The sequence below is a fragment of the Eubalaena glacialis genome, chromosome 18, assembly GCF_028564815.1.
Source record: "Eubalaena glacialis isolate mEubGla1 chromosome 18, mEubGla1.1.hap2.+ XY, whole genome shotgun sequence".
Lineage (NCBI taxonomy): Eukaryota > Metazoa > Chordata > Mammalia > Artiodactyla > Balaenidae > Eubalaena > Eubalaena glacialis.
Genome location: NC_083733.1, coordinates 53,135,163 through 53,149,600, shown reverse-complemented (window position 1 = coordinate 53,149,600; position 14,438 = coordinate 53,135,163). Strand labels below are relative to the sequence as shown.

Below are 14,438 nucleotides of genomic sequence, written 5' to 3'. Positions count from 1 at the left end.
GGACTATTTCACAGACAGGTGGCCACCAGTAGGGGGCCTGGATCAGAGTCCCTGCTCAGCAAATAGTTGTTTAACAGTCATTTCTGCAACCTTCACTGTCCCAATATGTGCAAAAGGCTAGGTGGGGCATAGGATGGCGGTATGGGAGAAAGCAATGCCATTACATATCCACCCATGTGGGCTGGGGGAGCGCCCCATCTACTCCCTTTTCATACCAAACTCAGGGTGACCTATCACTCACCTCCCCAGCCAAGACTCCTGTGGACCCTGTCTTGACTAGGAGCGATGAGGAGGAGGTGGGGCTAGATGGTGGTTGCCCCACCTTAGGGTAAATGCTCCCTCTGAAAACACCGAGACTCATAGCAGAGCTGAACAGAGCTGTGCTTGGTGCTTTCCTAGGCCCAGGGTCAATAACATTATCGCAGGAGCTGGACAGCCTAGTGGAGGGAGGGAGGGGGCACTTGCCCTATCCCATGCCCTTGGGGATCCCACTGGGAACACCAGGACTGGGGAGCACCTTCCCAGGTGGGCAGGACTTGCATCCAGGTGGAGCTTAAGCATGACATTCAAAGCCCTGCTTCTAATCCATCCCCCTCAGGGAGGGGGAGAGAAAGGGGCAGGAAGCTGGCCCTACTAGACCAGGGAAGGGCTGGGATGAGAAGGGTGGCATTCAGGAAAACAACATCCAAATTGGTGGGCTCAACAGCTCTACTACTGGGCTGCAGCTGTCTCTGTACTCCACCCTAAGAAGACTCAGGCCAGGGTTTAATCTGAGGACTTCAGAATCACAAAATAGGCCCTCAAGGGCAAAACCAAGAGTCAAGTCACTGGACTGTTCCTGTGCAAGGAGGAGCCCCAGATGGTTGTAAGCAGGGAAGGGTGAGCTAGTAAGACTGTTTCAGAGAGATCCCCTTGGCTGCCATATAAAAGGTGGATGGGGGGAATTTCCTGGCAGCGGTCCAGTGGTTAGGGCTCCACACTCCCATTGCCGAGGGCCCGGGTTCGATCCCTGGTCAGGGAACTAAAATCCCACAAGCTGCGTGGTGTGGCAAAAAAAAAAAAAAAAAAAAAAAAAAAAAAGTGGATGGGGGTGTGGTTTGGGGGCTGGGAACCTAGGAGGTGACCAGCCAGGGAAGGGCCATGTGGGAGAGGGCCAGGTTAAGGCTGCGAGGAGAAGCCCGCAAGAACCATCTCTTGGATTCTAGCTCCCCTCTATCACCTGTTCCCTGAGGGCCCTGGTCTCTGCCACTGCTTAAAGACTGTCTGTTTCAAGCCCTCAGTCAACTTGTGGAAAACAGAAAGCAAAGGGACTGGTCCAGGAACACAGGACAGATGAGTGCTGGCTAGTCTCCCAGCTTGTCTACCTGGCTCCAAAACAAGGGCCTCTGGGACCCAGGAGAGCACACTGTTGGTAGATAGTTCCAGACAGAGAGAGAGAGGCAGAGACAACTTTCCAAATACTGTTTACTTCACTGAAACCTGGAGACAGGGAAAAGGTACGTGAAAGTCTGGGCCACCAAGCCTAGGAGTGCACGTTGACAACAGCGACATACAGGGCCAGGGTGCTGAGGGCCAGCAGCCCCGTCACCACCGCTCGGGCCAGAAGTGCCGTCCAGCTGCCCAGGGAACACAGGTGGACGAAGGTCCTGTGGGGAAACATCGCAATGAAGAAGGGAGAAGAGATAATCCAACCCATTTGGGCCCATCCTCGAGCCCCACCCAGCTCACTCCATGACGAAGGCCTTGTAGACGCTAAGGAACATCAGTAGGAGGACTGCTGGCCGGAAAGTGTGGTACAGGTCGTAGCGTGTTATCATCCACACCTGGGCAGATGCGACGATGTAATGGACCTGGAGGGAAGCCGGAAGTCAGGGCCAGGCCTCAGAAGGAGTAGAGTCACCAGCAAAAAGGCGCGTGTGTGGGAAAGCAGGACTGCGTACCAGACTGATGTTGGAGTCAATGCTCATCTGGATGTATTTCCAGTCAAACTCAATGCCCCGAGCTCCAACCCAGAGAGGGATGCAGCTGAAGAAGGCAAAGGGAGGGATTCTCCAGTACCCAGACACCCTCAGCACCCAGAATCTGAGCCCCCACCCTCCGGCACCCCCCTGGAACCCAGGTGTCCTTTCTCAGGAATCTGGGCTCCAGGCTGCTGCACACACCGGGACATAATGAGCTCGGCGGTGGCCCAGCCCAGGGCAGCAACCATGATCTTGTATTCCCCCTTGCCGGCATTCCGGGACATGACAAGGTTTAGGCCTATCAGGTCTGCCACATCCACGCTGGCCTTCATGAACTCCTGTGGGTCAGGTTGAGGCTTGAGTAAGCACAGGTGCCAGGGGGCCCCACTCCTGCACTCCCTCCCCCTCCCTTGCCCCACTCACCCCAATGAAGTCATAGATGCCGCCTTCCCAGGTGGGAAAGAAAGTGGCCAGGAACAGCATCTGAGACCAGAAAACAGAGAGGTCACCTCAAGGTGAGGGAGAGCAACCACGTGGGTTTGGTGGGAAGTTAGTGTGTTGTGTGGAGGGCAGTACACTGGGGTTCTGGGGGCCCATGAGGAGAGGGACCACCAGATGTCGGCAAGAAGGCAGGAGCAGGGGAGATTGAGGGCAGGGGCTTGGAAGTCTGGGTTCTGTGGTGATCACAAGGGATCGGGGTCAGGCCTGACGGTGCCGGGGTTGGTTACCCACCAGGGCAGCGGTAGCAGTGCCGGTGGGACCTTGGGGGTTAGTTAGAGGCTCTTAGCAGTATCCAAACCCCTCTTAGTCATACAATTGAATGTTCTCAATGTTACTAAAAGTGCTATACAAAAGTTGCTTGCGGACCTCTCCTCGGTTTCCAGCCCATCCAAGCCCGGCTCCTGCAGGTATTCCGGAGCACCCTGCGCCGGGGGTCTGGGCGGGGGCGGGGGGCGAAGCCCTCGCGCGGCACAGCTGGCGCCCTCACCTTGCACAGCTGCACGAAGAGGTAGGTGACCCCGGCCTGGACGCACTTCCAGAAGGCGTTGTACTCGGACCTGCGGGAGCGGGCGGTGAGGAGTCGGCCCGGCCCGCGCCCCCCTGCCCCGCGGCCGCCCCGCAGCCGCCCCGCACTCACAGGCCGCTGCACTTGTAGGTGATGAAGTAGGGGAAGTAGGCCAGGGCGAAGCAGTTCCCGAAGTGGAACAGCGTCATGGCGCCGGCCGCCCGGCTCGCCGGAGCGCGCCTCTCTGCCTCGGCGGCCTGGCGCCCGAGCCCGGGCCTGGCGCGCCCACCTGCCTCTGCCGCGGCGCGCGCGGCCTTCTGGGAGCCGGAGTCCGCGGCGCGGTGCGCTAACGTCACCAGGCTCCGCCGCGGTGCCCGGGCGACCCGCGGGAGGCCGAGCCGGGGCCTGCGCGGTCCCAGCCCCGCGGGAGCCGCTCTCGGGGTCAGGGCGCGGGCCTAGCGAGCGCGTGCGGGGTGGGCCTGGATCCCGGACCCGACCTCGCTGTGACCGGCGCAGAGACACGGGGCGCAGCTGTGAGCACTCTAGGTTTTTATTTCACCGTTGGCCCAGCGGCGCGGGCCCCTCGCGCGGGACGCCCTCTTTCCCCCGGGGGGCCGAGGGCGGGGACGGGAGAGACGGGTACCGGCCCGGGAGCACTGAGAAACAGAGGCGGGCCAGCCTGCTTCACTTGTCTCGGCTGAACATGTAGCGGAGGAGGTCCACCACTCGGTGGCTGTAGCCATATTCGTTGTCGTACCTGGGGAGGGAGGGAGGGATGGAGGGGATTCAGGGGATCCCTCCCGACCACCCCCAGCCTCCCCTCACGTTCTCTGACCCCTTTCTTCCCCCTTACCAGGAAATGAGCTTCACGAAGTTGTCGTTGAGCGCGATGCCGGCCTTAGCATCAAAGATAGACGAATGGGTATCGCCAACAAAGTCCGTGGACACGACCTGGCCATCAGAATGTCAAAGATAAGCGTGGGTCGCAGAGCAGGGACCTCCAGGAGCTCAGGCTCGTGGGCACACTGTCCATCCATTCATCTACAGTATTTGATGGAGCCCCACTCTGTCCAGCTTCTGGGGACAGGGTATGAGGAAGACAGATGGGGGCTTTTCAGGTAGGGGACTGGCCAAAGGATACAGACTGCAAACAGCCTCTGATGCTGCACCAACAGGCATCTCTTCCTGGGAAAAATGCACGTGGAATGTGTCAGCGAGAGGCCCTCCCTGAGGGGAGGCAGTGAGTCTGGCTCTGGATGATTAGGAGGATCTGGTCAACTCCAGCCCTCAGCAGGGTCTCAGGTGGAAGGAAGTGCAGCACAAAGGCCCTGGGGGTTTGGCCCTAGCATGGTGGAAGGCCACAGGAAGGTTTTCAGCTCCGGGGGTGATGTGATCTGATTTCTTTAAGAGATCCTGGCAGCTGTGTGAGGGTGGACCTTCAGGAGCTAAAGCAGGGAGACAGCACCAAGGTGGACGGACAGAGCTGGCACTTCTGGGAGCAAAGAGACGCGATATCCATTCCTCACAGGGAAGGCATCTGGCTGTGGCCTGCCCCGAGCGAGTGTTGAGAAATGGGAGCCCTTGTCTTGTTCACTAAGCATGTATTGAGCACCTGCTATGTGCCAGGCCCTGGGAAGATGGCTGGAGCTATGGAAGTGAAAAACGAGGCCCAAAGTCTCTGTTGTCTTGGAGTGTACATGCTAGCAGGGCCAACAGTGACTATGAAATGATATTTCAGGTAAGGAAAAGGGTCACAAAAAGAACATCTCTCTGAGATGAGAGGTTGAAGTAGCGACTTGGAGAAGGTGAGGACAGACTATGTGGCCACCTGAGGGAAAAGCTTTCCAGACCAAAGGGGCAGCAAGTGCAGACTCTGAGGTAGGGGAGAGGTGATCTTCCCAGCCCTGCAGTTCCTATCTTGATACGCTGCAAACAGCTCCTTGGCAAATGGAAAATCACACTCCCTTCCCAGAGGGCTCTTCCCAGGGTCCCTTCTGCTCAGCCCCTACCTCATCCTCAGTGTAGGCAAGGATGCCAGCCATGGGCCCCTTGGCTGCTGCTTTTATGGCCTCCTTGATGTCTGAGTACGGGGTAGGCTGGGCCAGGCGGCAGGTCAGGTCCACAATAGACACGACCGGGGTTGGCACTCGGAACGCCATTCCCGTCAGCTTCCTGGAGAATCCCACATCAGGGGCGGGAGTCAGAACCCAGGGACTTCTCCATCATTTCCCCCTTGTCTCTGCTTTCCGCTCAGTAGACACCTCAAGGATTGGGGGCTAGTCCAGTCCTCCTGGGTTGCACCCCCCACCCTTGTTGCAGCTTCATGCCCTCATACCCTTGGAGGTCTGGGATGACTTTGCCCACGGCCTTGGCAGCCCCCGTGGAGGCCGGGATGATGTTCTGGTGGGCACCCCGTCCGTCTCGCCAGGCCTTCTTTGATGGCCCATCCACTGTCTTCTGGGTGGCAGTGTAGGAATGGACTGTGGTCTTGGGGAAGAAGAGGGCCGAGGTGAGGCCTTCTTGCTCCCAAGCTCCCATGCCTCTTTTTCCCAGGCGCAGGGTGGTGACCCAGGTGTGGAGGCTGGCGGGGCCTCCACCACCGTCACAGGAGGGGCACATGCAGGCAGGGTCCAGAGTTTAAAAGACTTCACCACTGGTGGGCTTCTCCTCCCCAAACCAGTCTCTCCCTGTTAACTCCACACACTAAGCGAGTATGGGAGGAAGAGGTACAGTTTCCCAGACATGCCTCCTGCCCCAGCCCCTCTCCCCAGCTCACCATCAGCCCTTCCACAATCCCAAATCGCTCGTGGATGACCTTGGCGAGGGGGGCCAGGCAGTTGGTGGTGCAGGATGCGTTGCTGAAACGGCCCGGGTGTGCAAGGCACCGTGAGGTGAGTCGCAGAGCCACCCCTCCACCCTTACCTCCTTTCAGGGTTTGCACACAGGCTTGGTTTTGTGAAAAGTCAGGCTGGGGATGAGGGAGCATCGGGGATGCCGTCAGACCGAAGGAGGCACCAGAGGTGCAGCTGGGGGAAGCTCCCCAAGCATGTTCTCTGGAAGTCGTGCAGTTCTAACAGATGGTTTTAGGGTAACATGAACAAGATGGCTGTTAAGACTTTGGGGAGGAGAAGTGGACTGATGTGAAAAGAGCACCAGGGGCCGAGTGGGAGTGGGAGTGGGAGTGGGGAGGGTGAGTCGGATTCCTCCCCACCGCAGGCTGGCTTGTCCTCCAGGCACACGCTTCAGAACGTTGCTGCCCATTACCTGACAATTTTCATGGAGCCGGGGTTGTAGTCCTTTTCGTTCACCCCCATGACAAACATGGGTGCATCTGGAGAGGGCGCACAGATGACCACACGCAGGGCACCTGCCTCAAGGTGGGCCTAGGGAAGGCGCACAGGTGTCATGAGGTGCTTCAAGTGCCACACCCCCCGGGCAGCCCTGGGCACCTGTCCCCGACTTACTGTAGTTTCCTCTAAGGACAGGTACACGCCTGTGGCCTCCACCACAAAGGGGCTCCCGACAGACTTCCAGGGGATTTCTTTGGGCTGCTTGCTGTGGAGGGGCGGTAGCACCGTGAGTCAGTCTCTCGCCTTCATAGTCCATGGCCTTCACCATTTGAAAGGCTGACCAGACACCTTCCTGCCTGGCCGTCTGTTCCCCTCACCCCACACATCCCTAGCTGCCCCAGATGGGTCCGACCCTGCTGGTCTTGCCTCTCATCGCTAACCCCCCTAGTGGGCCACTTTTCTTGACTGTACCTGCTAATGCCTGGGTACAAGCCGCCACCTCCTCAACTCAGGCCTCAAGCCCCGCCTGGGGGACCATCTAGACTACTCCCAGCCAGGTCAGGCCCTTTCTACGTATGCGGCCCAGGATATAGACCCCAGGAGGGTGAGGTCTGCCCTACTGCTTCTGGCTTCAGCCCTGGCAACCTCTTCACGGCCCTCCTAGCCCTTCTTCTCTTGACTACTCAGCTCCTGCAACAGGGATCCTGCTGCCAGAGGCCAGGCAAGTCCCTGAAAACACACAGCACATCCAGAGAGCAGCTCCCAGGGGGCTGAAGCCTTGAGGCGGCCCTGGGGCTAGCAGTGGCTAGTGGTTTATATTGGAAAGGTAAAGGAGATTTTCTGTTTTTTGTTTTATCAATATACATTTTTCACTCGATATCAAACATTTGTGTCTGAAACATATTAAACATCTACTATTGCTGTTTTCTACTTGGCTTTAGCAAACAAACAATACATGGGTAAACTCTATGCTAATCTTTTCCCTCAGCTTTTATCACAACTGCAGTATTTGCTTTTGTGATAGTTGGTGTCTGTCTCATCTAGAGCACTCCATGGCAGCAAGGCTGGGTCTGCTCCCTCCAGAGGGGTTCAGTCAATGTGTGTGGTTTTTTTTTATTAGCCATTCTACACATGTTTACTGAACACCTGCCATGTGCCTGCGTGCTGAGTGCTTTACCTGTATTGAACTCCTTTAATCCTGATGACCTGAGGTAAGTACTGTTATTACTGGCATTTTTCAGAAGAGCCAGGACAGAGGTGAAAAGAGTAGAGGCAGAGCTGCCTGGGAGAACAGGCAGGCCGGCCCTAGGGATGAATGAATGAGCGGCTTCCTCTCTTCTCCCTGGGCCACCACACATGGTTCTTCTTGCTCCCTGGTCATCTGTCAGGTCACACTTCATCATCTGACCCAAGTAGCTCTTCTCTGATGCCCCCCTCATTTCCTGCCTTCCAAGTTGGGGGAAGGGCACTTCAACAAATTCCTTTGTAGCAGTTGTTGAGCTGGCATGGGGCAGAGAGTCGGTGCCCCTGGAGACCCCAGCCCCTTCCCCTAGGCTGTCATGGGCCCTGCCCTCCTGCCCAGGGGCTTGTTTTGAGGATTCTGTTCATTCTTCAAGGAAGTACTGAGTCTACCCCGGACCAGGGCCTGTGCCCGCGGGTGCCAGAGCAACAGTGGTGCCACAGGCTGACAGGGCCCTCCTTGCAAGGAGGCTGCGTGAGCCCTTCCCGGTGCTCCCCACACGCCTCTGGCCGTGCTCCCTGCTATGGCTGTGGTGGGTATGCTCAGCATCCCTGTCAGATACATGAGGAAACAGGCTTGGGGAAGTTCATTGCCTTGCCCAGGGTCACCCAACTGGAAAGGGTGGAGCGGGGCAAAGTACACACACAAGCAATGCAACTCGTGCTGATGATGGAGAGCAGTGGGGAAGGGGGAAGAGGCGCTGCAGTCACCAGGGAAGGTGGCACCTGAGGGGGGCACACACTGAGGGGGCGGCTGTGTGGGGACGGGGCAGCGCTGGGAAAATACCCCAGGTGGCGGCAACGATGGCGCCCAGGCTGAGGAAGGAAAGGACACAGTATGTCTGAGTAATGACTGCTCTGCTGGAATTTGGAATTGTTTTTGCTGTCATGATTTCAAATTTGGGTCAAGCAGCTTCTCCAATTCTCACTGACTCTCCAGTCCCCGCCTCCACCCATCCCTGACCACCTGACCACAAATAAACAGCGGGGCTGAGAGTGGACCTGCTGGGAGGAGTGCTGGGAAGGCTGCAGAGCTTGCCTGGGGCTGGAGAGAGCTCACGAGTGTGCGTGTGTGTAAAATTGGAAATTGGAGGCAGCCACAGGGCCGGCAGTGGCTGATAATTTACATTAGAAAGATAAAGTAGGTTTACTGTTTCCCATTTTATAAATTTTTAATTTTTTTGGTATTTTGAAAATGTATTTGAATCTTATTAAACATCCAGTGTTATTGCTTTTGACTTGCAGATTCTAAACGTATCTTCCAATGAAGGAGGAGTATTTGTATCAGTGAGAGCTAGGTGAAGTGGGTTTTAAGAAAAGATGCTGGCGCAGGGTCCCGGGAGGTTGGTGGCCAGTGTCGCTGAGGTGACAAGGGAAGGCTGGGGAACAGGGCATATAGTTGGTGGGAGGCCCCGTCAGCAGCTGGGATTGTATTTGTTGGGTGATGGGAAGCCACTGGAGGGTTTAAGTGGGGGAGTAACCAGGTCCAGTTGATGTTTTGAAAAGGTCTCTGTGGCTCCTATGTAGGAAGTGAGTGGAAGCAGTTGGCTAGATGGTGATGCCATTTCCCAGGCAGGGAGATGAATAGATTTGAGGGTTGAAGGATAATCAAGAGTTGAGTTTTAGACAGGTTGAGCTGATATGCCTGAGAGAAAACATGCACATGTGTGTTAAATAAAAAAGTACTTTGAGTACAGTGGGCCCCCTCTCCAAACCAGTACCCAGAGGCATGTGCACACACAATTTGGGGGGTTATGAACCCCGTGTGAGAGGCTGGGATCCCCTTCTACCTCTACATCCCCTGCATTAGTATGTTGCAGGCTTGCATAAGACAGCCGCCCTTACCACTGGAAGATGCTGATCTCATTGTTATCGACGACCAGCTGTCCATTCCTGTATTCCACGCTCCCCTTGTATCGGCCGTGGGTGGAGTCATACTTAAACATGTACACCTGCAGGAGACAGAATGGCTCCTAGTCTTGGGGTGGATGGGGAGCGAGCATTGCCAGGGAGTCCCCACTTCAGTGAAGGTTCCACATGGCAGCTGGGAGCCTTCCACAGAGCTCCCCTGAACCCCTTCCCCACCCTGGTCCCACTCTCCCCGATCCTGCCCTTTGTCTGCTGCTCACCATGTATTCTGGGTCGATGAACGGATCGTTCACTGCTACCACGTTAACACCCTTCTCCAAGCAGGCACGCAGCACCAGGCGACCAATGCGTCCAAATCTGTCCAGGAACGAAAGCTGAGGGGGTTGTCCTCAGAATCCTCAGCCAGCACGCAGAGGAGGGGATGAGGGGGAAGGGGGTAACAGAGAAGAGTCCCACTCAAGGGGTCTGGGTGGGGAAGACGGCAGCCGTCCCTGTGCGGGCCAGCGTTGTCTTGCCCAGATGACCTCACCAGCCTGTTCACTGCTTTCTGCGCTTCCTCTGACCATCTGTCCTATACCCCTATTCCCAACCTTGTAGCTGGGCGGATCTTGTAGAACTTCAGGTCAGATTATATCTCTTGACCTGAAAACCTCCACCACTCTCTAACAGTAAAGCCAGGTCCAAACTCCTTACCACGGTCCGCCAGGCCCCTGCCAGCTTTCCGCTGCCCTCCCTCTTCTCCCTTGCTTGTGCCACACCAGCCATGCTGAATTCCTGCCCGTCCTTATTACACTGAGCTGCCACCTACGCCCCACAGCCATTGCTTGCTGCACAGTTGTCACTCAGGCCTTACTCCAGTGTCACCTCCCAGAGGCCTTCCCTGAGTTCCCCGGCTTAACACTGCCCTCTTCAGTCTTATGTACTTCCCGCCGGAATGTGAGCTCTCTGAAGGTGGAGCCCTGTTTACCTTATCCCTGTTGTTTTTCCAGGATTGGCAGAATGAAAGCATTGCTGAGACATGAAGAAATGCTCCAGTTAGTGACTGAGGAGAGGCCGGGCCCTAAAGCTTCAGGAATGGGTCAGAGGCCGGGGCGACTCACCCATTGATGCCAACAGTCAGCTCCCGAACCACGGAAACCTTAGGTGCAGGAGGCGGAGGTGGTGGGACTTGCTCTTTGATTGGCTGGGGCTCCGGTGGGGGTGGTGCTCTGGTCACTGTTGGGAGTGGGGGAGGGGCAGTGGGCCGCACCATGACTGCGACAGAATGAGCCATCTTTGCCACCCAGAACCTGCTGCTGGCTCCTGGCCCTGAGTGGCCAACCATGTAGCCCAGTGTTTCCTAAACCGACCTGATCAACAGAATGAGCAGGGGGTGGGCTTGCTTTAAAATATGCCAGGGCCTCTTCCCCGGAGATTCTAACTCAGTGGGTACATATTTTTAACAATTGCTTAGGGGTGATAGTCTCTGTGCCTCAGTTTCCTCTTCTGTAAAATGGAGATGATAATAGTACTTCTCTCAGAGGGTCACCGTGAGGATTAAACGAGTGATACATGTAGTGCTTATGATAGAGTCTAGGAAACGTTCCACGTACATTAATATTTCAAAGATCATTTCCCAAACTTGCCTGATAATCCATCTAGTCCAGTGGTCCCCAAACTGTTCTGGTAAGAATCACCGGGAGGCTGATTCCTAGGGAAATCTGACTCTGGGTTTGCACTGAGGCCCAGGAATCCTGTTTCCAACAAGGTGATTCTTACCCTCAGAGAAGTTTAGGAAACACAGGTCTATCGTAATATATGAAACAAATGGAAACCCATATCAGCTTCTGCCTCTCCAGACACACAGATCCGCACCCATGCTGCACTGAGAACACCTGTGCTTGAAGCTGTGCTACCTGAGCTACAGGTGAGGGCTTCAGGTAGGGAGGAGAAACGTGGTGGAGACAGCAGTCAGGGGCCTAGCTGGTAGAGGGTTTCAAGCTGGGGGTCAGGCCTGGATGTCAGCTCTGGCTCAGCCACCTGCCAGCTGAGTTGTCTTGAGCAAGTTAATGAAACTCTGGCCTGTTTCTTGATGTCACATCTGACCCTCCACCTGGGGGCTACTGTAAGGTCTCAGTGAGATCTCAAGGCCCAGTAGGTGCTGATTTTAATAGAGGGGAGAAAGTCTGACATGAAGTGTATTCGTGAGGAAAGGGAGAGGGAAGGGATTGGAGAGAACCTGGAGGATGAAGGTAGGAGTTGCGCTTGGCACCAGAATCAAAGGCACCTTGGCGCGGGTGGGGTTAGGAGCTGGGGGTCAGCCGACCTGTCTCTCTCCCTGGTCTCTCCAGGCTGCCACAGACCTTGTGGCGTGAGGCTGGGCTGTGTGTGTTTCCAGTAGCACTACAAGTTCATAAAGGTATTAGTCAGTGTTTATTGGTGACCTTAAGAACGTTTGTATCCCTGGGGGTTCTGTTTCTGCTCTCATGAAAAGGAGAGCTCTGTCCATATGGGTGAAGAGTGGGGATCTGAGCCCACTCAGTGACCTTTCAAAAGAAAACCCAGGTGGTCCTTCTCTCACAACTTCCCCCAGCCTTCCCTTCTCCCTTCGCTCCAGGGTGGGGTACATGGGCTGGAGGAGAGCTGCTGCGCTGGGAAGGAAGAGCCCGGAGGAGCTTCAGTGATGAAGCCTCACCCGGTAGGTGAAACACTGGATCGGGCGCGCTCTCTACCAGTTACAACGACGCTCCCATTTCCTGGGTGCCACCAAGGGCTAGGTGCGGTGCCGAGCTCTTCACGTGCATCAGCTCATTGAATCCTGTGAGGTACGTGCTATATACCCACTTCACAGAGGGGAAACCGAGGCCCGAGATCACTGAGCGAGTGATAAGCAGGGAGGGTTTTCAAGGCCCACAGCTGTTAACCTGCCTGCTGCTGCGTCTAGCAGGGTCTCCAGGACCCTGGAGCCCCGCCCAAGCCCCGCCCCACGTCGGCCACGCCCACCCCTGCGGTGCTGAGGCCGCCGACTGCCTGGCCCGAGGCCAGGGAGGAGGCCGGGAGCGAATGGGGTGGCCCTCCGGAAGGCCTGGATTCGTCTGGCTGGAGCGTGTGCGCGCACCTCTGGCCGGGGGAGGTAGGGCGAGCAGGGACCCCGAGTCCCAACTCCACTATTCCCGTGCTGAGACCCAGAAACGTGCTTTGTGTCCTCTTACATCTGGTGGCCGCTCTGTAAAATGGGGACACTAAACACTGGCCTCAGAGGTGGCTGTGAGGCTTCACTGAGCGCACACCTGTAAAGTGCTCGGCACCCGGCGCGCTCAAGTGTCCTCGCTTTGTGCGATCCAGGGAGGACAAAGTCCACCAATCCCCAAGCGGCTCTTTCGCAGCAGCGTTAATTTTATGTGAAACCTCGCTCGCCCAGGCACTTCAACAACCAGCGGCCGTCCTCAGAGGTGTCCCCTCGTAAACCCGGCTCCGGCCTCCCTCCCGGCCCCTGTTTCTACCCTTCCACCGCGCTATTGGTGCAAAACCCAACCTGGGGGCAGGGGTCTTCGTCCCCTCCACCATTGCCATAGAAACCACTTTGCCGGCAAAGCCGGTGGTGAGGAGGGTGGGGCTGGAGGGAGCAAGGGCAGCTGCTCCGGATGGAAGAGCCCCGGCAGGCAAGGCCACCCCGCACCTCCTGCCCGGCTCCCGGTGGACACTACTGGTGCGCCGCTCGCCGGCAGGTACTCAGACCCGGCTACAGGAGCTCCCCGACCGCCCTTCCCTCCCCTCCCCGGGGGCACTCCGCCGCCTCCCTCACCTGGGCACGGCTGTCGCAGGAGCTGGACAACGGTGACATTGGTGAGGATGACGTCGCGTTTCGACATGGCCTCCTAAGGTTTCATGGCCCAGCCAGCTGCCTCGGCACCCGCCGCGATGTTACTGCGAGACGGGGGCTCGGGGGCTGGAGGAGCTGGAGCTTCTTGCCGTGACGTCACAGCCCAGTGACGTCACAAGAGGAGGCAGCGCGAAGGCCCCCTCCCAGTCGAGGCGTGTGGCCGTGTACCACCGTTCCAAGCCCACCCCTGGCGTCTAGAATGGAATCCAACATTTTACACTGGTCTTCAAAGCCCTTTCTCTGCTGTCTTCTTTCTTCTTTCTTCTCTTTGGGCACACTGGCTCCATGCCGTTCTGGACCCTCTTCTGGATAGTTACCCTAGCTATTTCTTTGTGCCTGGAAGTCCTACCCAGGTCTTCCCTTGGCTGCCTCTTGGTTTCCCTCAGGTGCCACCCTTTAAGAGAGGCCCTCCTAACTCCACATCTAAAGTTCTCTCCTTTCTCAGTCACTATCTGCCATCACCCCCACTCCCTCCATCTACCCATCGTCCGGGAAGCCTTGTGTGACTTCCCATCCTGGGTTAAATATTCCAATGTGCAAAACTGCTCTAGGGTTACACTCTATATTTTCCACGCAGCATATGTCTCTCTAAAAATCATCCTGTTTATTCATTTGTTAGCTTGCCAATTGTCTCTGCCCACTAGAGAGTGCTTGTCTGCCTTCCTCACTTTTTTTAAAAAAAAAATCAGTTTTTGTTTTTTAATTAATTAATTATTTTAATTTATTTATTTTATTTATTTTTGGCTGCATTGGGTCTTCGTTGCTGCGCATGGGCTTTCTCTAGTTGCATCGAGCGGGGGCTACTCATTCTGGTGGCTTCTCTTGTTGCAGAGCACAGGCTCTAGGCGTGCGGGCTTCAGTAGTTGTGGCGCACGGGCTTAGTTGCTCCGCGGCACGTGGGATCTTCCTGGACCAGGACTCGAACCCGTGTACCCTGCATTGGCAGGTGGATTCTTAACCACTGCGCCACCAGGGAAGCCCATGCCTTCCTCACTTTTATACCTGTTGACTAGAAGAATGTTTGGCACTTGAAAGGTACTCCCTCAATAAATAATACCAGAATGAATGAATCAATGTCACCTCCTGAGGTTTCTTCAGATCCCCAGTCTTAGAGCAACCCCCCAAGTCCTATCCTCTCACAGCACTCTGTTCTTTTCCTTATGGTTTTTCATGTAGTTTTCCATGATCTAGTTACTGACTTACTTGTTCAT

At 56.2% G+C, this 14,438-nt stretch overlaps 2 protein-coding genes and 1 long non-coding RNA gene across 7 annotated transcripts; 1 reads left to right on the top strand and 2 right to left on the bottom strand.

Annotated features, from left to right (window-relative positions):
- Positions 1-1,446: 1,446 nt before the first annotated feature.
- Positions 1,447-3,283, bottom strand: TMEM147 (transmembrane protein 147). Its single transcript, XM_061174188.1, has 7 exons — positions 3,100-3,283; positions 2,950-3,019; positions 2,385-2,444; positions 2,163-2,299; positions 1,941-2,025; positions 1,729-1,850; positions 1,447-1,646 (listed from the first exon to the last, which is right to left on the bottom strand). Exons 1-7 carry the CDS (start codon positions 3,174-3,176, stop codon positions 1,523-1,525), a joined length of 675 nt encoding a protein of 224 aa, XP_061030171.1. The 5' UTR covers positions 3,177-3,283; the 3' UTR covers positions 1,447-1,522.
- On the top strand, positions 3,124-13,881 carry LOC133078989 (uncharacterized). 3 transcript variants are annotated; one of them, XR_009697995.1, is made up of 5 exons: positions 3,124-3,500; positions 3,824-4,705; positions 10,355-10,508; positions 11,204-11,271; positions 11,962-13,881. It is a non-coding gene; the product is annotated as an uncharacterized LOC133078989 (long non-coding RNA). The 3 variants fall into 3 exon arrangements; XR_009697994.1 differs by having other exon boundaries at positions 10,355-11,271; XR_009697993.1 differs by lacking the exons at positions 10,355-10,508; positions 11,204-11,271; positions 11,962-13,881 and having other exon boundaries at positions 3,824-7,141.
- On the bottom strand, positions 3,500-13,251 carry GAPDHS (glyceraldehyde-3-phosphate dehydrogenase, spermatogenic). Of its 3 annotated transcripts, XM_061174152.1 has the most exons (11): positions 13,150-13,251; positions 10,466-10,580; positions 9,626-9,722; positions 9,342-9,448; positions 6,432-6,522; positions 6,232-6,350; positions 5,744-5,825; positions 5,303-5,454; positions 4,977-5,139; positions 3,821-3,918; positions 3,500-3,724 (listed from the first exon to the last, which is right to left on the bottom strand). In XM_061174152.1, exons 1-11 carry the CDS (start codon positions 13,214-13,216, stop codon positions 3,652-3,654), a joined length of 1,164 nt encoding a protein of 387 aa, XP_061030135.1. In that variant the 5' UTR covers positions 13,217-13,251; the 3' UTR covers positions 3,500-3,651. The 3 variants fall into 3 exon arrangements, with proteins under 3 accessions (XP_061030135.1, XP_061030136.1, XP_061030137.1); XM_061174153.1 differs by lacking the exon at positions 13,150-13,251 and having other exon boundaries at positions 9,626-9,739; positions 10,333-10,485; XM_061174154.1 differs by lacking the exon at positions 13,150-13,251 and having other exon boundaries at positions 10,333-10,485.
- Positions 13,882-14,438: the final 557 nt, after the last annotated feature.

Excerpts from the sequence above, each read along its gene's own strand:
- TMEM147 (XM_061174188.1), bottom strand. The coding sequence starts at position 3,176 with ATGACGCTGTTCCACTTCGGGAACTGCTTCGCCCTGGCCTACTTCCCC. Across the intron at positions 3,020-3,099 it reads ACCTACAAGTGCAGCGGCCT|GTCCGAGTACAACGCCTTCT; the intron begins GTGAGTGCGGGG and ends CCGCTCCCGCAG. Across the intron at positions 2,300-2,384 it reads GCATCTATGACTTCATTGGG|GAGTTCATGAAGGCCAGCGT; the intron begins GTGAGTGGGGCA and ends CCTGACCCACAG.
- GAPDHS (XM_061174152.1), bottom strand. The coding sequence starts at position 13,216 with ATGTCGAAACGCGACGTCATCCTCACCAATGTCACCGTTGTCCAGCTC. Across the intron at positions 6,351-6,431 it reads TGTCCTTAGAGGAAACTACA|GCCCACCTTGAGGCAGGTGC; the intron begins GTAAGTCGGGGA and ends CGCCTTCCCTAG. Across the intron at positions 5,826-6,231 it reads GGCTCCATGAAAATTGTCAG|CAACGCATCCTGCACCACCA; the intron begins GTAATGGGCAGC and ends GGGCCGTTTCAG.